This window comes from Mustela lutreola, chromosome 9 (assembly GCF_030435805.1).
Source record: "Mustela lutreola isolate mMusLut2 chromosome 9, mMusLut2.pri, whole genome shotgun sequence".
Classification (NCBI taxonomy): Eukaryota; Metazoa; Chordata; class Mammalia; order Carnivora; family Mustelidae; genus Mustela; species Mustela lutreola.
Window position 1 is genome coordinate 77,900,637 of NC_081298.1, and position 24,007 is coordinate 77,924,643.

Below are 24,007 nucleotides of genomic sequence, written 5' to 3' on the forward strand. Positions count from 1 at the left end.
GCCTGTCACTCTGTCTGCTTGTGCTCTCTCTCTCTCTGACAAATAAATAAAATCGTAAAAAAAAAAAAAAAAAAATGGGGCGCCTGGGTGGCTCAGTGGGTTAAGCCTCTGCCTTTGGCTCAGGACATGATCCCAGGGTCCTGGGATCGAGCCCCACATCGAGCTCTCTGCTCAGCAGGGAGTCTGCTTCCCCACCCCCCTCTCTGCCAGCCTCTCTGCCTACTTGTGATCTGTCAAATAAATAAATAAAATCTTAAAAAAAAAAAAAAAAGAGAGAGAGAGAACGCTGGGTGTCAACACATTGTTATCCATCGTGCAATAATCATCATTACTTTCCTCTCATGGTTTTCAGATGATTGGATGGGAAAGTCATAGGACTGCAATCCGATGTTCAGAAATGTTAGGGTTTTCAATATTTTTATTTTCCAAACATTATTTTAAAAGAACATTAAAAGCATCAGAAATACAAATCTGGCCTAAAGGTTAACATCAGAACAATTATAAAATGTTTGAAATACATCACATACTTTGCATCACAGTAAAGCGTCAAGAGAACTAATTAATATACCCTGCTAATAATTAGTCATAGTCAACTGAATTCTCATTATTTTTAGTTCTCAGTTTAGCCCTTATAGAGAAGTTATATATGTCTACCTCTATCTCCCTCTATAGATAGACATATATAACTTACGAAGAGATAAGTTTTATCTATGTCTGTATCTCTGCATAGATGTAGAGATAGATGGGAAGGAGAGCTAAGAATCTAGCCCAACATGTATTTCATGCAAGTTACATCAGTAATTTCTTGATGAGCATACAGAGACTGAATACCTCATATGTGCATGCTTACTTTTCTTTATACTATTAACGTCTACTTCCTAAAGATGGATCAGGTCATCTCAAACGCAAAGGTTGTACAAGAAACCTGTTGGTTCAAATTTTACGAGTAGGAATTACTTTTTAAAAACTTCTTATTGAATCACACTGGAAATGCCTAGCCAAAAAAGAGATACATACCTTAAAAAGTATGAAGTATCTTCTTGATTAATCTTAGTAATTATAAAGCTGTTTGGCTTATTGGAATAAATACCCATTTCTAAATTTAGACAAAAGTCTAATTCCTAATTAGAATTATCTTCAAATGATCTTGGGAAAGGATACTTGATTTCTTAGTTCTTTGTTAAAAAGGGGTAACAGACTAACCTATCTCGTGGGAGTATTAACGAATGAAAACAGTGTTGTATTAAAAATATAAAAGCATAATTGAAATAGGTTATAGTGACTTCCAAAAATAGCATTCAATTACAAGCAAGAAAAAAATGTGATAGAGTGGTTATTTTCTCTTCTGTTAGAAAATTTAAATAGCAAAAATAAAGGAAGAAAAGGAAGGAAGGGAAGGAGAAAGTCTTAAAAGGTGAATTTAAAAAGAAAATAAAACCCATATCTCCTCCTTAAACCCCAGAAACAGAATGATTGGTCGGTGCTGGAAAACAGCAGCTGGATGAGCCTGTGCAGATCTCAGGCTGAGCATCTACTAGGGGTTTCTCTACGCTTTGCGGTGCACTTGTATTTGGGAACAGCCTGAGAGGGAGCCGTACATTGAATACCTTCCTCCAAAACAATAGTTCCTTCCAACCTGCAGTAACAGTTCTGGAATATAACAATTTCTAAAGATAGGTTTTGGATCTTGACGCTTGTCTTGAGTCTAACAGCTATAGTTCAAAAATTGTATCAAGTTCAAAAGCTAACTGTATAATGAAAATATTTTTACGTAAAAATATGAATTTACCGTTGTTACACTAGCAATTACAGAGTAGGTCATAAAATTAGTTTTAGGCGTAGAAATACTTAATCTAGTTTTCTTTATCACCCATTGCCAAGATTAATGGGAGAGAAACAGCACAATTAGTTTGAAAACACATAATCTTAAGAATTTTTCTACTGCAGTGATATTTAAACAAAGACAAAAAATTATTTTGAAATAGTTACTTGGCTACTCTTTGTCAGCCTGTTAACAAACCACCCTCACACAGACGGAACAGGGTAAATCAGAATCCTCCCAATCTCGTTCTCACACCTTCTTAAGCAATAATGGAGATCATCTAACACACGGCAGGGCAGGAGTCCGGGTTGCTTCCCACATCACCGACACCCTGGCTCAGAGGACCAGTTAGTACCTCTGCTCCCAGAAATCAGGGTCCTCTATTATAAGTACAGTCCTCTTCACCAGGTTTCTTGGGTAAGCTCATTCCAAAATAGAATGATACATTTTTAGCAAGCAAAAAACATATTTCTTAAAAAAAAAAAAAAACAAAAAACTATACAGTTAGTCAATTAACACAAAATAATAGCGTCTATCATAAGAAATGGTAGCAATCATAATACTTGGTTGACTGTCTTAGGAAAGCAAAATACCTAATGCCTGTGTGTCTTGGGTAAGGTAATTACTGAGAATATGTTTCTGACTCTCTGCTTTGACAATGTATTATTTATTCAAATAAGCCTGCTACCAAAAAAGTGCATTGTTCCCCATTTCAACACTTCAATAATCAAAATTTACTGTTCAATTAAGAAAAAATTCACTGCAGTGAAGATCACACCTTCACATTTAAAAAATCCAGCTTGTGTGCACTTTGAAGACCCGAAACACGGACTCAAACGGTCACAAACTATTCATTCTCCTTTAATAGATTAGCATGATCATTCCTGGCATCGATTTAAAAGTTTAGTACCAAAGATCAGAGCACAGGTCAAGGTAAAAATCTAAATTATAAATGTTTACATCAAATCTTAAAACGTCAGGAAACCGCAAAGTGAATTGATAGATGCTAATACTTGAGACAGAAGAAAATCCTAACTGCCAACCGTTCTGCTGAACCGGTTAAGTTTTCATCTGCCATTGGTCTCACAAAAGTGAAAAAGAAATCCATTAGTATCTGAATCAAAAACAGTTTGTGCATGAGTCTCCAGCTTCCAGGACACTAAACAGAGGGCACTGGGATCTGCTTGGCCGACGTGCTCTCGTATTCTTGCATTAAATCATTAGTGGTGTGATAATGCATGGCAATATAGGAATTGGCAAATCCGAAAGAGTTTACTGGCTGTAAATTCTGCGGGACGCTCTCTTCCTGGGAGGGGCTGCTGTTATAAATGCTGTAGTAGGGTTCGATCCGGGTGTTGATGGGGGTTGAGCTGCTCTGACCGTAGTGCTGATGCCCAGCGGAAATCTTGGGACTGACCACACTTTCCTTCGAGTGACTTGGGCCACAAGCCTGGTCCACAAATTTCTTCTGGGGCTTTGGAGACAACATGTAGGCGGAGTTGGTTTCATGATGGGAGGACTTGTTTCTGTTGACCTCCAGGTTCCCTTTTCCCATGGCTCGAAGTCGAGTCTTCTGTTTGCAGCAGAAGAAACCCAGGCCGATGTACTGGAGGCACCAGAGCACTTTCCTTCTCAGCCCCGCGCTGTTCCGAGAATATATAAAAGGGTTTAACCCTGACTTGAAAAATATGAGGGTAAATCCAAACAGTTCAAACTGGTAGAGGACGAAGCTCCCGTTGCTGGACAGGACCACCTGCACCAAGGAGATCCCCAGGGGAAGACAGCACACCAGGACGGACAGGACAATAATCACGCAGGTGACCACCGCCTTGGAGTCCTTGGCCGTGGACAGATTGACAGCCGACACGAGCTGGAGCCGGCTGGCTGCCGGGGTGGGCATGTGGTTCAGGCTCTTGGTGTACCCGTGGGTCTGGATGTGCTGCAGCTTGTTGTAATTCTGGTTCCGGTAGAGAGCGGGCCCGGTACACTGCACAGGATGGCCCCCTCCCTTCCCAGGGGCCCCCATGAAGGGCTGCGGTCTGGAAGCATCCACTGAGATGACCGGGGGGCACTTCCTGACTTGGGCGTTCTTCCGCAGCGTCTGCGCAATCATGATGTAGGAGACCGACACCACCGCCACACAGAAGGTGAAGTCCACCACGTACAGAGACACGATGGCTTTCCCTTCTCCCGCCGTCAGACTGGACATGGGAAGGCAGAGATGGGACTTGCTGGTTTTCAGGGTGCCCAGGGTGGCCAGAGTGAAACTGGTGGCCCAGAGAAGCAGAGTGAGAAGCACGGTGCAGGGAAAGGAGGCCGTGCGGTCGGGCTGCTTCCCCAGCACCATGCGGAGCCGGTGCAGGGCGATCACCGCCACGGTCTTGAGGGACATGATGACGAAGCCGGCGCTGGTGATGTGGAAGGTGAAGCAGAAAGCATCCGGGATGCTGCTGGCAGGGCTGAAGAAGAGCACGAAGGTGAACATGGGGGCGGTCACTCCACAAATGAAGAGGTCACAGAAGGACAGGTTCAGGATCATGAAATCAAAGTTGGTTCTGAACTTCCTAAAGGCTGGATCAAAGAAGGACAAGAAGACAATGAAGTTGCCATAAGAGCCCAGGAAGAAGATGACCGCCAGTAGAAAAGTACAGGTGACCAAAGTGGCCGTGTGGATGAGGTGCTGGAGGTCCCCCGGGACGGCAGTGCTGTTTCCTCCCTGGGAGCGAGGCCCTTGCAGCCAAGTCCCGTTGGGACCAACCTCCAGGGGCTCCATGGAGTTCATCTTCAGACCGGATGGACTCTTCCTTCTGGGGCAAGGGAGTCACGGCCTGGACTCACAGCTGCCACACATGCGACAAAAGAGGCCCAAGGCAGAAAAGCCTGCGCATAGAAATGCACACCCAGAGACAGAATTAATGGAGAGAGCAGTGTGATTTCAGGATTTTGTACAAAAGGACTAGGGTTTTTGTTTTTTTTTTTTTTTTAGCTCTGACCTGAGGCAGAGAAAGCATTTCTTCTCACAAGGCCCAACACAGAAAAGACACAAACACCTCAAAATACATTCTTCCAGCTAATTTCAGGTTTCCTGGCATAGAGGTTTGCAAAACCATTTAAGCATCATGTAGAGAGTGGGTAAAAAAAAAAGCAGATTCCTGGGCCCCACCCTTTGAGTTTCTGGTTGAAGGGTACACACGTGTTACTCTTGAAAATCTTCTGGTGCCTCACACTGGAGATCCAAGAATGTTATTTCACCAAAGGGATCACACCCTACTTATAGCCTAATGTGGTAAATCATGTGACAGAGTAAGAGTAGGGGAATCTAATCCACCCTGGGGTAGAGGCTGAGAGAGGCTGAAGGGAGTGATGCTGAGGAGGAGCTCGCTGTGGGGGGAGGGGCCGGGCAGGGACTGGGGGGAAGGCAGGCTGGGAGGGCAGGAGTAGGTCTTACAGCATGTGCTTAAGATACAAGCCGGAGGGTATTGCTGAAGTACACTGTGGCTCCCACAAATCACAAACAAATCCTATTTCTTCCTTTCTTTCTTTCTTTCTTTTTTTTTGGGGGGGGGGGCAAGGGAGTCACGACCTGGACTCTTTTTTTAAAGATTTTATTTATTTATTTGACAGAGAAAGAGAAATCACAAGTAGGCAGAGAGGCAGGCAGAGGGATGGGGGAAGCAGGCTCCCTGCTGAGAGGAGAATCCCTAGGTGATCCCAGGACCCTGAGATCATGACCTGAGCTTAAGGCAGAGGCTTAACCTACTGAGGCAGCCAGGCGCTCCAACAAATCCCATTTCTTTTCCTAGGAACAAGCCTTTATTTTCTATCATGTATCATTTCTTCTCCCTGCTGGTAATTTCTTGGCCAACTCCCCATCTTCCTTCAGAAAAAATTTTGTGGACTATGTTTGAGAGGCAAAAATGAAAGCATACATGGGTGTCAATTATATTCAAGATTAACAAGGTGAGCACCCATTTGTCAACTCTCAACCACTGTACAGAGGTGAGTTCTTATTCCAACAGCAATATCCTCCCGTGGAAGCAGGAGGCACACATCCACTCATGCATTCATTGGCTCAGTTTACATTTCTCCTGTGCACACTCTATGCCAGCTTTATCCTAGGGTCTGTGGGTGGACAGAGGAGTAAGACCTAGCCTCTGTTTTGAAAGAATTAATTTCTTTTTCTTCCTGCTCTTTATTCTCTTCAACTTTTTTTTTTCCTCCAGTGAGATTTTTTTTAAAGCCTTTTTTTTTTTTTAAATTTATTTGACAGACAGAGATCACAAGTAGACAGAGAGGCAGGCAGAGAGAGAGGAAGGAAAGCAGGCTCCCTGCTGAGCGGAGAGCCCGATGTGGGACTCGATCCCAGGACGCTGGGATCATGACCTGAGCCGAAGGCAGCTGCTTAACCAACTGAGCCACCCAGGCGTCCCCGAAAGCAGAGGCTTTAACCCACTGAGCCACCCAGGCGCACCTCCTCCAGTGAGATTTAAAGTACTCTCACACATCTTGGGCTGTTCCAGATCCCAGAGCCCTGTGGGTTCTGGTGCTCTCTCTGCTCTGAAAGATGCTTCCAGTGGGAAGTTGTACCTTAGAGACTGGTGCATTGCTCTTGACAACTCAAATGTATTGCTTGAATTTAGCATTTTAGGAGCAATGGCACTGGGGAGGTCAAGGGTGATGTCCCAAATATTTAATCACCAGCTCCTAAGGGGTCCAGAGGCCTCCAGCTGTGTCAAGGGTTAACCCTTCAGTTGCTGGATCCTGGGGCCGAGAGAAAGAGGGGCCAGGTGATGATGGATTCCTAAGGGCTCTGAGCAGTAACCCGAAGAGAAGTCTCTCTGCATTCAGAAGTAGGTATGGCTATGCCAGTGAGAACGGGACAAATTTCAGTCCTGGGGAAGTCCATATACCTAATGGTATATTGGTATATATATTCTTTTTTTTTTTTTTTAAAGATTTTATTTATTTGATAGAGAGAGATCACAAGTAGATGGAGAGAGAGGCAGGCAGAGAGAGAGAGGGAAGCAGGCTCCCTGCTGAGCAGAGAGCCCGATATGGGACTCGATCCCAGGACCCTGAGATCGTGACCTGAGCTGAAGGCAGCAGCTTAACCCACTGAGCCACCCAGGCGCCGGGTATATATATTCTTTATGAAGGAAGAGATGGCCTCTTTATTCTCAATGGTCAAACAGTAAAGATCATGACATTATGATGAATTTCTCCACTGGCAAGGAGACCAGCTTCTCTGTACTTTCTTTATAAAATTTCTCTAAGGGAAAAATATAAATTTCTACCTTTTGTTTCTTGATTAAAATTAAAAAATAATGGATAGCTTACTGTTTTCATTTAAAGACCCTGTGCCTGCTTCTGAACCCTTTTTGATAGCTCCATAGTAGAAACAACAACTTTTACTGTTTGTTTTTTCATTGTTAATTGGAGGATTGGTATTAGCTAATGAAAAGAAAAACAGCAAACAAAACTCAGTTTGAGGAGGCAGAAAAGCAGAGAGGTGATACTATTGTTTCTAGCAAAGGGGAAACCCTTTGGAGGCAGGGAAATGAACAGGGGTGAAGATCAAAGTAGGAATTGGGTTTGGGAAATTCAAAGTATGAAGCATCTGGAATCGATGCTAAGAGAAATATCGAGTAAGTCGGTAGTAATGAAGAAGTGGGGTAGATGGAGACTATGGAGACCTCAGGCTAGGAGATTATTTGGAAACAGAACAGTCGAGGGGAAGATGGAATGATAAGACACCAACATTATTCAAGAATAAGAGGCATGGGGCGCCTGGGTGGCTCAGTGGGTTAAGCCGCTGCCTTCGGCTCTGGTCATGATCTCAGGGTCCTGGGATCGAGTCCCGCATCGGGCTCTCTGCTCGGCGGGGAGCCTGCTTCTCTCTCTCTCTCTCTCTCTCTGCCTGCCTCTTCATCTACTTGTGATTTCTCTCTGTCAAATAAATAAATAAAATCTTAAAAAAAAAAAAAAAAAGAATAAGAGGCAGGAGGGGCGCCTGGGTGGCTCAGTGGATTAAGCTGCTGCCTTCGGCTCAGGTCATCTCAGTGTCCTGGGATTGAGCCCCGCATCTCTGCTCAGCAGGGAGCCTGCTTCCCTTTCTCTCTCTGCCTCTTTGCCTACTTGTGATCTCTCTCTGTCAAATAAATAAATAAAATCTTAAAAAAAAAAAAAAAAAAGAATAAGAGGCAGGAGAAAAAAAAGATTTGGAATTGCTGAGGGCCAGCTTCCACTTTCTTCACAGTTATAATTTTTTCAATGTATTTAAAAATTTTCAAATTAAAAAAAAAGAATTCGAGGTCAGTAATATAATTATCAGTATCATTAACAGTATGTTAACTTTGTTGAGTGCTTATGATGTGCTGGGCCCTGTTCTCAGTGTTCCATGCTATTAACTTGTTGAATCCTCACGACCAAGAAATAGTACAACTCATCCCCATTTTACAGATAAGGAAAGTGAGCTGGAGAGAGAGCTCCTAATTTAAAGCAGCAGGGCATAAATTTGAAGCTAAGCAGGTACTCTCTACAGCTGACACTCATCCCCACCGGCTCAACTCAGCATAACAACAGATAGGGGCAGTCCTCAGGTCAGAAGACAGTTACAGCAGCCTTCATTTACTGGATGATTAGCATACAAACCAGAAGCCTTACACAAGCTATCAAACTTTACTTCACTCTCAGTACAATCCTATGAAGTAGGTATTATAATCCCTCCCCAACTCTTAAGTTCCTGGAACTCAAAAGAGGAACACAGGACACACTTCCATGTACCTTTTTGGCAAAGTTGATAATTATGGTTGTGGCATAAAGTAATTAGAAGTCATTCCTATTGGAGCATTAGGAAAAAAAAGAAAGCAATGAGAGGCCGGGAAGAAAAGGAAAAGCAGAACATAGAACAGAAATATAAGTTTTGGGGCGCCTGGGTGGCTCAGTGGGTTAAGCTGCTGCCTTCAGCTCAGGTCATGATCTCAGAGTCCTAGGATTGAGTCCCTGATCGGGCTCTCTGCTCAGTGGGGAGCCTGCTTCCCTTTCTCTCTCTCTCTGCCTGCCTCTCTGCCTACTTGTGATCTCTGTCTGTCAAATAAATAAGTAAAAATTAAAATATATACATTTAAGTTTTGGCAGACAAACTTACAGAGTAAAGGAGAAAATGAAGGAAAAGTAAGCCCACTTCTGGGACTTTTAAGAAAGAGGAGGCTGAGATCGCCGTTTCAAACGAAGTTATGATGGTAGCTCTATAAAATTCAGTGATTCTCGGCACGGGGGTGGTGAATGAATGCTTATTTGGTACTGCTATATAGTAAATACAGTTTACCAACAACGTTCCTTTCAATACAAGCATACTATAGGCTCTTTATTTCTGGCACCATAAGTAGGTGATTAAAGTCATAAAATCAGAAAAGTTTTAAGTTGGAACACTAGTCTTTGGCAGGCCTGTTAGCCACAGTTAGAATTAATTAATATCTATGTGCATCTTGTTACAACTAAGGAGGGGGGATCCTAAAGTAACTAGTAAGCAAGGAATAGTAAATGAAAATTTGTGTAAAGTGGCAATGATTTCTCACTAAGATGTGTTAAAAGCCTGTGAAAATCTGATGTGCTATCTTAATATTTTAGTCCACATGAAAACGTTTTGTTTGAGCTTTTACAAGTTAGCTCCTGGCTGGAGTTCTTCCAACTCTTCCCCCGCACCCCTTAATGCCTTAAATTCCTTGAGGACAGGCATTTTCACAGGCTAACCCTCACAGAGAGCAAGGTTCTGTGCTATTATTATCCCCATTGTATTTGTATTAATCAGGACAACCTCACGGAAGTGAGATGACTTGCCCAAGGTCACTAAGATTCAGGTTAGATTTATCTGATTTCAGAGCCCATGCTCTTTCTCCCCAGTTCAACTACCTCTTGAAGCCTGGAGCAGCTGACGGGTTGGGGCAGGGTCAGTGGATGAGGGAGATGGGGAGGCTAAGGAGGTCCCCCCCACCAAATCTGGGGGCGGAGAGCGAGGATTTGGGAAGGGGAGGTCGACCCCAGCCAGGGACTAGCGGTGGCAGGCGCTCCCCGGGGTGCGAAAGGTTAGGAAGGCCTACTTCGGACCTGGAAGCTTGCAAGATAATCGGCGGAGGGCTGGTGGGGGGCTGAGAGCTCACACAGGGCATGGGCAGTGTGGGGAACCCGTTCTGCGTCCCGGCATAGCCCGGGAGCCGGCCCCGCAGGGGCGAGATGGCTTCCACGCAGGCCGCGCCAGGAGGGCAGGTGCGCGCGGCCCAGCTCCTCCTAACCCGTCGGCTTCCCGGGGCCCGGCCCTCCCGGCCCCCGCGGGGCGTCCTCTGGGGCCCGCGCGGCCTCTCACCTGCCCGGTGGCCGCAGCGCCGCCCCCCTCCTCCATCTCGCAGCCCGGACCCCAGCTCCGCCCGCCGCCCGGAACGAGGCCCGGCTTGAGGCATCATCGCCATCGCCGCCGCCGCCTCCGCGCATCCCGGGAGCCGCCGAGCCGGGGGCGCCGAGGCGCAGTCACCGAGACGCCGAGGGCGCCGCCCCCTCCCGGACACTCGGGCCCCGGCGCCTGCCTGCCCCCCGCGCCCTCAGCGCCTCGCGGGCCCCCGGGGCTGGCCGCGGCCGCCGCCCCGCCCTCCGCCCCCCACGCCGCGCCGCTGCCCGGCCTGGGATCGCGGTTCCGCCGCGCGGGGACCTGGGTTCGGAGGCGGGCGAGAGCTGGCGCGCAGAGCAAGAAGGGGCCTGCGGGCTGGGCTGCCGCAGGCCGGCAACGCTGCCCGCCCCCTCCCTAACCCCATGGCCACAGCGGGTGGAGAGCGTGGGACCCGCGGGTGGAGAGCATGGGACGCGCGGGGGGCGGGGCTCCCCTAGGTGCCCGGGGCTTCCTCCCGGCGCGGCAGCTAACACTCTGCCTCCTAGATTCAGCTGGCGTCATCGTCCACTTCGGTACTTAGAGACAGTTTGTAAATGAAGTCATCATAACAATTTAATTTTTAAAAGACTATTATTTGAGAGAGAGAGAGAGAGAGAGAGAGAGCGTGCGCAAGAACGGGGGTGGGTTGGGGAGGCGGGTCGGGGCAGAGGGAGAAACAGGCTTCCAGCTGAGCCCGGAGGCCTATGCGGGGATGCGGGGCTCCCGCCTAGGACCCTGAGATCATGACCTGAGCTGAAGTCAGAGCTTAACTGAGCCACCCAGACGCCCACAGCATTTATTTCATCTTTTTAAATAAGAGAACTGTTTGGTACCAACAAGTACCAAAGAATTTGACTTAGGTGTAGAACATCCCCCCAGTAACCTGTGCTTTCATCAAGAAAAAAACAAGAGAACTGGGTAATTTATGAAGTAGACATTCAACCCACGTTTGACTATGCTATTAGAATTCTGTGTAGAAAAAACTGCAGAAATTTTCAGTTAATTCCCACGTAATATTCCACTCCCCAACCACTTGCAGTGAAGCGGCTCTAATCAATGTTGTCAGTTATGATGAACTTTGGCCCTAGAAATAAGCAATTGAAAGGGAAGACCCACTAGTATTTAGAGAATTCTAACCTAAGTTCTATCCCTCTCCATATGGATTAGCTACTGAATAACTGCCGGCTGATTTCCAAGCATCTGGCCACCTTACAGGAGATTACAGTAGATGACCACCTTCCAGCTTGGGCTGGAAGGTGGCCATCAGAGTTACACCTAGAGAATTTATACGGGGGGTGGGTGTGGGGGGGTACAAAACCCAAGCTGTAAAAGAGTCTAGAGAAGAGGAAATCGGGAACAAGTTAGTACCATCAGCAAGTCTAAAGCTACTAGAATTATGTCTACAAAGTGTACGGTACCTGGGTGGCTCAGTTGGTTAAGAATTGGCTTCTTGGGGGGCCTGGGTGGCTCAGTGGGTTAAGCCCCTGCCTTCGGCTCAGGTCATGATCTCAGGGTCCTGGGATCGAGTCCCACATCGGGCTCTCTGCTCAGCAGGGAGCCTGCTTCCCTCTCTCTCTCTGCCAGCCTCTCTACCTACCTGTGATCTCTCTCTGTCAAAATAAAATAAAATCTGGGACGCCTGGGTGGCTCAGTTGGTTAAGCGGCTGCCTTCGGCTCAGGTCATGATCCCAGCGTCCTGGGATCAAGTCCCACATCGGGCTCCTTGCTTGGTGGGGAGCCTGCTTCTCCCTCTGCCTCTGCCTGCCACTCTGTCTGCCTGTGCTTTCTCTCGCTTCTCTCTCTATGACAAATAAATAAATAAAATCTTTAAAAAAATAAAATAAAAAAAAAGAAAAGAAAAAAAAAAAAGAATTGGCTTTTTGATGTTGGACTCAGGTCATGATCCCTGGGGTGGTGAGATCCAGTAGGGCCCTGCAGTCAGTGGGGTGTCTGCTTGGGATTCTCTCTCTCTCTTCCCCTCCCCACACCTGCACTCTCTCAAACAAATCTAAAAAAAAGGGGGGGGTGCTATCAATTTTCAGGGAAACAAGCATTCTGTCATTGGCAACGCAAATTCATACGTGTGCACGTGGAGGAAAACATATTAGAGCAATTACAATATCTAGATTCTTGACCTAAAATTTTCCTGAGGAAATAATTTATCCTGAGGAAATAATTGAAGAAAAATGTTTTAAGCATGAAGTTATGAAAATATTTTTTAAAAAGATTTACTTGAGAGAGGGAGAGAGAGGGAGAGCAAGCAGAGGGAGAGGGAGAAGCACACCCCTCTATGAGCAGAGCACCCCACTTGGGGGTTGATCCCAGGACCCTGAGATCCTGACCTGAGCTGAAGGCAGATGCTTAGCTGACTGAGCCACCCCAGGGCCCCGAAGTTATGAAAATATTCATTGCAATGTAATCTGTAGTAGAGAAAACTGAAAAACCCTAATGTTTTTCAATGAAGAAACACTGAACACATTTGTATTAACAAGGCAAATGGTCTTTGTGCACAAAAATAACTATGAAGACTATGTAGAAAAAGTTGATTTTTTAGTAAAGCAAAATTCATCTGGCTACACTAACCACAACTGGCCTACAATCCAAAGGGCTTGGCAATGTCACATATCGGGAGTATTTGAAAACAGCTTTTTCATACTTTTTCAAAAACTACTTGTTTTTTTCACAAAACTTTCATTCACATTAAGAAACTAGGTGGCTAAATTTTCTTCCTAAATATTGAAATATAATTTGCAAAGTTTTTGTTTTTTAAAGGATCCACTCAGAAACTAGATTAGCCATGACAACCTCAAAGATATACTTTCCCCTTCCCTGACCTAGAAACCTACTCGACTCTTCTTTCACACCCGAACAGCACTGACTTCTCAACTTTGGCTGCTTTCCCCATCCCTAACACTGTTCCTGCTGCTGTTCTCCATTCTTTTAATGCAACATACATTTAAGAACTACTTTAGACAATAGTAGCCACCCACCCCTTTTTTTCCCCACATCCCTTTAAGTCTTGAGGCCACTGGTAGAAAATTTAGGGAATTAAGTCATTCACAGGATGACCAGATTGGGGGATCAAGGTAATAAGCAACATCTACACCCGATGTCAGAATCACAGAACCTCAGATTAAAGAATCCTGTTTCTAGATCTACAGTGGGCCTTAAGAACCTTCACCAGAGGTTTTCAGTTCTGATGTACAGCTGAAACATATGGAGTTTTTATTTATTATTTACTTATTTAAAAGATTTTGACAGGGAGAGACACAGTGAGAGAGGGAACACTATCAGGGAGAGTGGGAGAGGGAGAAGCAGGCTTCCTGTGGAGCAGGAAGCTGGATGCGAAGCTCCATCCCAGAACTCCAGGATCCTGACCTGAGCTGAAGGCAGACACTTAATGGCTGAGCCTCCCAAGTGCCCTTATATGTAGCTTTTAAAAGACACTGACGTTTGGGGCATGTGGATAGCTCAGTGGGTTGGGCATTGGGACTCTAGATTTCAGTTCAGGTCATGATCTCAGGGTTCTGGGATTGAGACTGGTGTGTAATCCTGGAACCCAGCAAGGGGGCTCCGCACTCAGCAGGGAGTCTTCTTGGGATTCTCTTCTCACTCTGCCCCTCCCCCACCTCACACAGCATGCACTAAAAATAAAATAAATCTTTTAAAAAAGATACTGACATCTGGGGGCACCTAGGTGGTTCAGTTGGTTGGGTATCTGCCTTTGGCTTGGGTCATGACCCTGGAGTCCTGGGATCGAGTCCTGCATCAGGCTTCCTGCTCAGTGGGGGGCCTGCTCGCTTTCTCTCATAAATACACTTTTTTTTTTTCAAAGATTTTATTTATTTATTTGACAGAGCACAAGCAGACAGAGGCAGCCAGAGAGAGGGGAAAGCAGGCTCCCTGCCGAGAAGAGAGCCCGACATGGGGGCTCGATTCCAGGATCCTGAGATCATCATGACCCGAGCCGAAGGCAGAGGCTTAACCCACTGAGCCACCCAGGTGCCCCCTCTCATAAATACAATCTTTAAACAACAACAACAAAAAGGACACCTGAGCCCCACCCAGAGAAATTCTGAGTGCAAGATGTCACAGCAGGTGCCTAGTATCTTTTATTTTTTAAAGTTCCCACTTGGGGCTCCCTGCTGAGCAGGGAGCCTGTTTCTCCCTCTGCTAATAAAATATTTAAAAATAAATAAATAAAGTTTCTACTTGAGGAACTTGCTAAGGCATGGTTCAATACAGTTTATTTTAGAAAAATCTGTGGTTAATATATAATGTAAAGCCTCACAACTTAAACTGTCATTTCAGGGCCAGGCATCAATATCATGAACAAGCAGCATGAATTTAAATTTACATTTTAACAGAGTCCCCACGTGATTCTTAGGCACATCAATTTGAGAATCAATGGTCAAGACCAGTGCTATTCTACAGAACTTTCCGTAATAAAAGCATTTGTCTGTGCTACTCAGTAAGTAGCCGTACCACTAGCCATAAGTAGCTAATGAGCACTTGAAATGTGGCTACTGAGGCTGAGGAAATGAGATTTTAATTTATATGTAAATAGTAAATAGTAGCTATTGGCTACTGTACTGGACAGATCTGATCTAGGTAATTTGGTTTGGTTGGAGAGCATGTAGATCCAGGTCTACGGATGCAAAAGGAATGCATGAGAGTCACTGCCTACAGAACTGTCTTCTCTTCTTAATGAAGACAAAAGCCAGGTGTTAAAAACAATCCATTTATTGGGTTTTAAACTAGTTACACAATTGAAATCATCAGTTTGGCACTACTCTATACAGGGATTACGCTGACAATTCAATACTGTACCAGGACCTCTGCTGTGCTTAGGTCTGTCTGGAGTCATTAGCAAGTAGATACTAAAAAATATACTGTAGTGTTCCTTTAAGGAAGACTGTACAGGGTGTGTTGCAAGATGACATTCACCAGCTTGTGAATTACTTTAACTTAGAAGATACCTCCCATTCTATAAACTTGTCATAGGCAAACATGTGCTGTTTGCATTTAGGGATGCACACAAAATGTTACATAAAAATCCAGACATTCTAAAGATAAATGAACTCAAACAAAACCCCCACACCTCAGCTTTTGTAACATGAAAAGATAGGGAAAATAATTTAAAAACACAAAAAATGGCATTCAATTGGTACAAAAGCCAAAAAGTCACTATAATAAAGAGCTACATGTGAATCTTTACAAATTAATTACACAATGCTGCTGTGTAAAAGGTTGCATCTGTACAAAGTCTTGCCAGTGCTATCTCTACAGTTTATACAGTCTTTTACATCTATATAACATTTATTAATAAACAAGTCAATTAAATATAAAGACTTATTAGTCTCTCAACGATTCTGCAGGCAAAAAAAAAAAAAGGAAAGGAAAAACAAAAAAAGAAAAAAACTTACAGAATTTCCACAAACACAGCAGTCTTCCATTAGGTGAAATATAAGTTTTCAAAGAGGGTTGATCAAACAGTATATGTAACGAATACAGGTAAAAATCAACCAGTCAGGGTTTTTATTGTTGTTGTTGTTTATTTTCAAAATCACACATCGTATTCACACACAACAATCAATCAAAAATTTATTCACCAAACCCCCAGTTTTTCAGCAACTGCTCTTTCTAATCAGCACCAAAAACTCCAGTCTGTGGGAAGCACGTGGACACAGCCTTCACTTCTGTGTCTTGGTGGAGCACTCCATCAGGTCCTTGGTTACATTCGAGATTCGCCCTCTTTTCCTTCCCTCTTCATGGCTCTCCAGACCCAAGGCTCTCAAAGGCTTCGATTTACGGCTCACAGCCCTACTACCATCTACACCCAACAGCCATTTGGAAAAAATTCAAAATAATTTGAGATGAATGAAATGACGGGACCTGTGTTACAGATAGGTATTCTCCATTACAAGTGAACTGTTAATGAGTTCCTAGACTCTGTTTGGTCTTGGATGCCATGATCATATTGGGTAATTATTTCTAGTCTGAGACATTGTGGCTTTATCAGATGCCTCAAAGAAAAAGTGATCAATACTCTGGACACTTCCAGACAAGTTAGGTAATCAAATGGCAGCTGAGAACCTGTGGAACAGAGACTAATGAGACCAAACACAGAAGCCACCAAAATGATGAGAGCTCAGCGGAGGCAGAGTTTTAAAACCTGCAGAGAGCCGCCACAGATGGCACCTGAGGATCTGGAATTTTTGATGAAAAGAGCTTGAAGTGAGGACTACTCATCTGTATCAGGGAGGGAAAAAAGTCTCCGTTAGACAAAAGGACATGCAACTCTAAAGCACAATAAGTGAAATTTCCTTTCCTCTTCACCTAGTGGAAAGGTTTCTGGGGGGTTCTCTTTAGCTCAGGATGGAAAAGAAATACTCAAGAATACAGATGAAATATTCTCATTACTGTATACAACCTAAGGTCCTTAGGGCAATTAAAATGCCCAGGCCCCACACCGGAGGCAAAGGAGAGTAAGATTTCTTTTAACTAACCACTCCCAGGCTAATAAGCACTGTCATTTATAAAGATCCAAAAGCAGTCACATCAATTCTCTGCATTATTACCTGAAGCAGAGAAGCAGGGAAAAATTCTCTGGAAACTTATATGCACTGGCCATAGCAAAAATCATACTGACATTTTTAAAAAATCATCTAAATGAGGACATCTAATAATGTCAGCAAAAAGAAAAATTTATGAACACCCACTTCTCAGTCATCAAACCAAAGATACCTATCTGCCTGATGATGTCAGACTTCTTTAAACTCCGCATTTTGCCAACTTACCCTTCTATGCATAATAGCACGGGGACACAAGGAGATCGGTGAGAACAAGCAGCTGGTCATCTGTGAATTGCTGTTTGTGTTCCTGCCAGTTGTCATGGTGCGTCCTTCGGAAATTGGATAAGGTCTTTTTCACAGTCATCTGTAGGATAGGCAACCCATATACATTTTATTTTAACCTCTGCAAGATTAAGATTATATTTAGGATAATCTGAGCTATGTAAAAATCTCTCTAGACTCAGATCTCACACTTCACTGGGTGCTGCAAAACCAACAAGCCAACTGCAACTTCGCAAAGCCACCGAGCTCCCTTTAAAATGACTGGCTGCACTTTAGGACAAGCTCCTGGCATTTGCCCCGTGTTATTAAACCAGTTTCAATACACAGCCATGTCTATTTCCCAAGTGAGAAGGACAAAGCCATTGGTCTTTGCAGTCGTTTAGACACAGCTGTTCTCTAATACCATCACAATTTCCTATTTAGTATTAGCTCACAGTGAGATACTTCCTAGATATAAAATATTAGTAAAATAAAAGTATAAAGGTTAATTATCCTGACAACATTGACAATATTTTACTCCCACTGGGCTGGGAGAGACAGAAGCTTTATTAATTTCCTTGCTACCAAAAGATCTCAAATATACATGAAAGCAAGGCCTCCACAAGATCCTACTAATCACTGTTGAGTAGGCTTAGCCCTGGCTGACATACTAGTAGCAGCAGCTTTCTCAAAAACATCACTGATACAATATGTGTGCAAAGAAATCAACAAAGAAGAGTTTTACCTCAATTGGCTGTGGATCATTCAGGTGTGCACTGAGATTCATAAGGAGCTGGGGCATCCAGGTGGGAACATCGTAGGGACTAGAAAGAACACATGCACCAAGTCCTAGCACCCCAGCATGACGTTTGACCAACTCTGAAAAGCAAAAACAACAAAACCCCACCAATATATGTGCAAACATTTACAGGATTCTATTGCACATGTCACAGTGAAATAAAATTAGTTTTCGATAAAGCTGTTGTTGATATGTGAATTTCTGCATTTAAAATGCATCTGTGTGTACACACACCAAAGGACATGATTTTCAGGCTGAACTAAAGACACAGCTGTCCTTCAGTGACAGTGGAATTACATCTAAGTCAGAAATGCATAACACATTTGTTAGGATTTACACAATAACAGTTTCAACCAATTCATATCATATGCAAAAGTGCAATCCCTGATCTTAAAATAACCAATTAAAATCAGATCCCACTTTTCTGGATAGATCCACAGAATGGATAGATTCATGAGGTAAACATACTGTATATGAGGAATGTCTGTTTCTCAGAGCTGCAGTGTGTCTGTATTCTACAGAGTCTCCATTCTTTCTTTCTTTTCTTTTTTTTTAAGATTTAGCCTTTCTCTAGTGATAGAAACTACTGCTTTCAAATTCTCCTGTTTTTCATTAAAGTTGTATGTGTGTATTATATGTGTATACATGAAATATGGTGCCTAGGGAATTGAAGTTAATAAAAAAGGAATACAAAACAGAATTGTAAATAATGCCATTTGGGATAACAAAGGTCTAAAAATAAAACTATTTTCGGGGCGCCTGGGTGGTTCAGTGGGTTAAAGCCTCTGCCTTCGGCTCAGATCATGATCTCAGGGTCCTGGGATCGAGCCCTGCATCGGGCTCTCTGCGCAGCGGGGAGCCTGCTTCCTCCTCTCTGCCTGCCTGTCTGCCTACTTGTGATCTCTATCTGTCAAATAAATAAATAAAAATTAAAAAAAAAATTAAAAAAAAAATAAAACTATTTTGATAGTTAAGTATTAAATTATTAAAAAACAGTTCTCAAGCAAAGCAACTAGAACATTCATTGTATTAGGTCATTATATGACTTAATTAAAACCCTTTTGTAATCAGCACTGAAGAGCTTCACATTCCAAGCACTTCCTGCAAATCCAGTAAGCTTCCTATTAAGAGTTGTTCTATATATTTTCCATTCTTCCTGTGACTATAGGTAGCAGTGGCAAGGTCAAATGGCTCTTTGCAACTGTTTGTTTATTATTATTTTTTAAAGATTTTATTTATTAATGAGAGAGAGCAGGAGCAGGTGGGAGGATTAGAGGTAGAGGGAGAGGGAGAAGCAGACTCCCCACCGAGCAGGGAGCCTGACGCCAGGCTCAATCCTGGGGCCCTGGGATCATGACCTGAGCGGACTGCAGACACTTAACCAACTGAGCCACCCAGATGGCTCTTATTTATTTATTTATTTTAAATATTTTATTTATTTATTTGACAGACAAAGATCACAAGTAGGCAGAGCAGCAGGCAGAGAGAGAGGAGGAAGCAGGCTCCCTGATGAGCAGAGAGCCCAACGCGGGGCTCGATCCCAGGACCCCAGGATCATGACCCAAGCCAAAGGCAGAGACTTTAACCCACTGAGCCACCCAGGTGCCCCTATTTTTTAAAAAAGATTTTATTTTTTTTTAATCTATGTACCCAACATGGGGCTTGAACTTACAACCTTGAGATCAAGAGTTGTATTCTCCACTAACCGAGTTAGCAAGGCGCCCCACATTTAAATGTCTCTTTAAATATGACATAGTAGGGTGCCTGGGTGGCTCAGTTGGTTAAGTCACTGCCTTTGGCTCAGGTCATGATCCCAGAGTCCCGGGGTCGAGTCCCACATCAGGCTCCCAGCACTGCAGGGAGCCTGCTTCTCCCTCTGACCTCCTCTCTCATGCTCTTTCTCACTCTCGCTCTCTTTCAAATAAATAAATAGAATCTTAAAAAAAAAAAAGTGATATAGTAATCAGATCTCATTCTCCTGTTTATCTTCTTGCTTAATTAGAGCAGAAGCTCCTGTGAGGACTTCTCTCACCCTCTCTCCAAATGCCCAAGGAAGTATTAGTGAACAGTACCCCCTCCAAACAAAAGAAAAGCTTGTTTTGTTTTCTTGGTATTTTCGTTGTGTATTTACACCTAAGCTATAAAATCTAAAAACAAGTATTTTATACTCTCCAAAATAACTCATTCTACACCCCTCTTTATATAAAGTGATTTCATGTGGGCAGGCAAACCTGATTCATTTCACAGGTGTATGCCGCAGCACACAGGTTTCTCTGTGCCTTCTGAGTTTTCCAGGTCTGGCCTGCTGTAGGCAAAGCTTATTGAAAGCAGTGGTAACTATTCCTAGGACCTAGTAAAGACCCAGGTACATACAAGTATTCAATAAATATTTGTTGAGTAAGCCTGGTTAATTCCCAAAAGGATGTGCATGCTTTATACCAGCACTGTTACCTGCAGAAGGAATTGTATCTCCTACGGAACCAGGGTCTCGCTTTCTTTTCTTCGGTAGTTTTGTTTTGCAAAGTTGCTCAAAATGAATCTGCATAGGGCTGTCCATGGTAAGGAAGTTACACTGTAATAGACCGCTTAAGGTGGTAGCAGCCATTTCTCGAACCTGTAGAGATAATCAATTCTTAATTTAGAGCAGAGATGCCAACCGTCAGGGGAATACTGGAGGCTGGGAGAGTGGTGGGAACGGGCTAGGGGACTTCCCCAGACTTCTGTGTGCAAACTGTGAATACTCTCATGCTGGTTCTTCTGGAGGATTCATCAGATTTTCAACAGGTCTGTGACCTCAAAATGGATGAAAGCCACTATATTAGGGCTGCACCAAGTAAATGTTTAACTATTTCATACAAAATTTAATTTCTCCATAAATTATTTTCCCACTGACCGGCAGCTGTCCTTCTCAGGGCTGGAACTGTAAGTGCAGTGCCAAAGCCTAGCATTAAAATGAATTTTTCCTGGACTCCACACCTCTTTTAACTGCTGCTGTCGTTTACGTTGGGAACACAAATACAGAGCAATCTCTATAACTGACATACTGGCATATGTTGTAGAGATTTATATCCAGTTTACTTCTTAGGAATTTCCCAGGCTGCTGTCAGACTACAAACAAGTTTACTGAAGTACCAAATGCAAAGTGGAACACAGTCCATTTCAAAATGGAATGGGAACTCAAGTTTTGGGAAAACAAAAAGACCCCAATAAAATGTTGTCATCTTATAGACATCACAAAATTGCTGCTAACCTTTCATAAAGATAGGCAATAATAATTTGGGGGGAAAAATCTCCGCCTAGCAATATCTACTCCCAGAACACAAGAAAGCTGGATTCCAAAATGAATAGCTCATTAGGGAGCTGGAAAAATTTCCATTCTCAGTTTCCTATGGATGCAATCTATTTTTAGTGCTCTCAAATAGAATATATAATTACTGGGAGTGCTCCACTACATAGAAAACCCAAACAATTAAAAAAGTACAAATTTCACAAAAATTTCAATTACATTTTCTTTACCTAAGGCCAATTTCAAAAGCTATAACTTATTCCTTATTTATTATAACACACTTTTCTTGTATTATACTATATTGACTAAGAGATTTATGTTTTTGTACAAAATATCAATGTAACCTCACCACAAAGTTGCCTTATAATTTCCCTACCAAGGAAAATAAAAAGGGGCAAAAATTCTAACTTAACTAGATAATAGCATCTGTGGGTAGACTTTTATTCAGAGAACACAACGGTGTTTAAGAGTGGAGGGGGCGGGGCAGAGGACGAGGGAGAGAGAGAATCTCAAGCAGGCTTCACACCCAGCTCAGAGCCTGATGTGAGGCTCAATCTCACAACCCCGAGATGAAATCAAGAGTCAGATGCTTGACCAAATGAGTGACAGAGGTGTCCCTAGATTTTTATTCTCTTAAAACTGAAACTGCCAATACGCCCATTCCTATTAGTCCTTTAGAAATTGGTAAGATAAGTAAAATATTATCACCTGCAATTTCATATATAAGAAAATTTTGGTTTACAAACACTACTTTCCCAACTGCAAAGAGACACCAGAACAAGAACATACGCAGTGTTTGTTTCATTTGTAGGATAGGAAATCACCATTAGGGTATCAAAATGAGTAACACAGGTTAATGTTAAAATTAAAAAGTTACTTTTAATATTTTATGCTTTAAAAAACTCATCAACGCATACATACTTTTTAAAGGGGGGGGAACATGATGATTTCTCTAAATTAAATTTTGATTTGCTAGATCATAAATTTTACCTCTAGTTGTTCATCCTCCAAAAGACTTATAACCAGCCACCTGATGTCTTTAACTGCATCTTCATTGTTTAGGAAAATAAAGAGGTTATAGAATACCATGGTCTGGAGGTAGGTCAGCACTGTATATCTAGCATGCCAAGAACTGCTTCTTGCGGTCTGTGAATGAGAAGAAGTAGAAACACTGGGAAGAGTGCTGCCAAGAGCAGGAGGTGACAGACAGAAATGACACACAAATCCTATCATCTTCTCGGACACCTCTACTTCACAGGCATGGTTAGAGCAAGCTCGTGTTACAGTTCCTTCTAAATAGAAGGTTGCACGAACAAGTTCAGGTACAGTTAGTTCTTCAGAATGGTTGGAAATAAAGGGTAAGGAACAGACAGACAAAAGTCAACCTCAGAGAAAATTATAATTCATACTCTGACTCCTTTAAGAGTTGCACACTATTTCCTTTCACTTCATAGCAGGTAGAGTAGTGGACTGAAAGCAATGACTGAGAACTGCTAAATTCCCCCATCACAGAAAAAACAAACAAACTGGGTTGTTAAAACACATTTTTCAGTGACAATTCAACTTAAAAATCTGAAGACCATGGAAACAGGTTCACTTTTTATGTAACACATGTATGTCCTGGGTAAAGGCTAAGCATATGGTATACTAAAAATGCAGCCAGAAAATATATAATCACTTAGGTCTTTTTTCCTTCTTTCTTTTTTAAACCAGAGATTGGGAAACAGGTGAATAAAATAAAGGGGAAATGGTTAAAGAGAATGACTACCCCTCTTCCCTCATAAGCACTTTGCACCTAAGATGCTTCAATAATTAGCTCTTTGTGTATGTAGGGAATTTGGGGGGTTGAATGATCTCCCCAAGCTCACAGAAGTTGGTGGCAGAGGCAGATACAGAATCTAGATCTGTTTCTTTGGTCAACAGATATCTTTTCTCAGACTAAAATAAAAGTCAAAATGAAAAATAAATTTCCAGTACTGTGTGCACTACAGCTGACTTTGTGAAATTCTCAGGGCAATGAAATTCTAGCCAAAACACAAAAATACCCATTAGACACTCTTACTTGTTTTAGCACCTGAAGTACCAAAGGCACTTGATGAGGGTAAAGCAAGCCCTGAGACATTAGCGATAAACATAACTTTGCATCTCTTTTCAGTTCGTCATAGCTATTGTCATTTTCCACTGGGGCAATCTAGAGAACAATAAAAGAAAGCAAACACACAATTGAAACAACAGCCAGTAAGTACAAAGGCATCCTTACATAAAATAAATCACATTTTTACTTTTAACAACTTCTATGGGAATTTTCAGATATGTACAAAACTAGGGAAAGGACAAGGAGTCCCCATGAATCCATTACCACTTCTCCCAGCAAAATCCTCCCATTTCTTGCCCCCCATGTTTCCCCATCCCCTAATTAAATTATTTGAAGCAAATCCCAGATGCATCTCACCCATGATTATCTTATTACGTATCTCTAAAAGATAAAGTCTCTTACTTTAAAAACCTGGAATGACATCAGCCATAAAAATTCATTGCGGTTAAGATAAAGAATATACAGTAGTGTTCAAACATCCCTCATTACTTTGTAAACTGGTTGTTTGAAATCTGGTTGAACGTGGTGATCTCACACTGCATTTGGTTCATGTGGCTTTTAAGTGTAAAAGGTTCTGTGAAAGATGTATTTAAAAGAAATCTCTAAACTCTCCCTACCCTTTAAAAAAAAAAAAAAAAAAAAGGAGAGGGGGAGGGCCTGGCTACTTGGTTTTGTAGTGTCCTCTACGGTGGCCTTCCTTCTCTGACTGCATCCCTGTGGCAGCATTCATTGGCTCCAGTATGTCCTGTA

The 24,007-nt window shown here is 43.0% G+C and overlaps 2 protein-coding genes across 4 annotated transcripts in view; both read right to left on the reverse strand.

The window, feature by feature from the left end:
- Positions 1 to 390: 390 nt before the first annotated feature.
- Positions 391 to 10,695, reverse strand: GPR75 (G protein-coupled receptor 75). 2 transcript variants are annotated; one of them, XM_059187660.1, is made up of 2 exons: positions 10,185 to 10,695; positions 391 to 4,393 (listed from the first exon to the last, which is right to left on the reverse strand). In XM_059187660.1, exons 1-2 carry the CDS (start codon positions 10,285 to 10,287, stop codon positions 2,982 to 2,984), a joined length of 1,515 nt encoding a protein of 504 aa, XP_059043643.1. In that variant the 5' UTR covers positions 10,288 to 10,695; the 3' UTR covers positions 391 to 2,981. The 2 variants fall into 2 exon arrangements, with proteins under 2 accessions (XP_059043643.1, XP_059043642.1); XM_059187659.1 differs by having other exon boundaries at positions 391 to 4,702; positions 10,185 to 10,305.
- Positions 10,696 to 14,968: 4,273 nt separating this feature from the next.
- The window catches only part of PSME4 (proteasome activator subunit 4), a 112,728-nt gene continuing 103,689 nt past the window's right edge, over positions 14,969 to 24,007 (reverse strand). For both annotated transcript variants that reach the window (XM_059187661.1, XM_059187662.1), the window contains 6 exons: positions 23,225 to 23,353; positions 22,153 to 22,308; positions 20,328 to 20,490; positions 17,823 to 17,956; positions 17,042 to 17,180; positions 14,969 to 16,493 (listed from right to left, as the gene is read on the reverse strand). In XM_059187661.1, the coding sequence (XP_059043644.1) occupies positions 17,046 to 17,180; positions 17,823 to 17,956; positions 20,328 to 20,490; positions 22,153 to 22,308; positions 23,225 to 23,353 (717 nt within the window). In that variant the 3' untranslated portion in view covers positions 14,969 to 16,493; positions 17,042 to 17,045. The remainder of the gene's footprint in view (positions 16,494 to 17,041; positions 17,181 to 17,822; positions 17,957 to 20,327; positions 20,491 to 22,152; positions 22,309 to 23,224; positions 23,354 to 24,007) is intronic.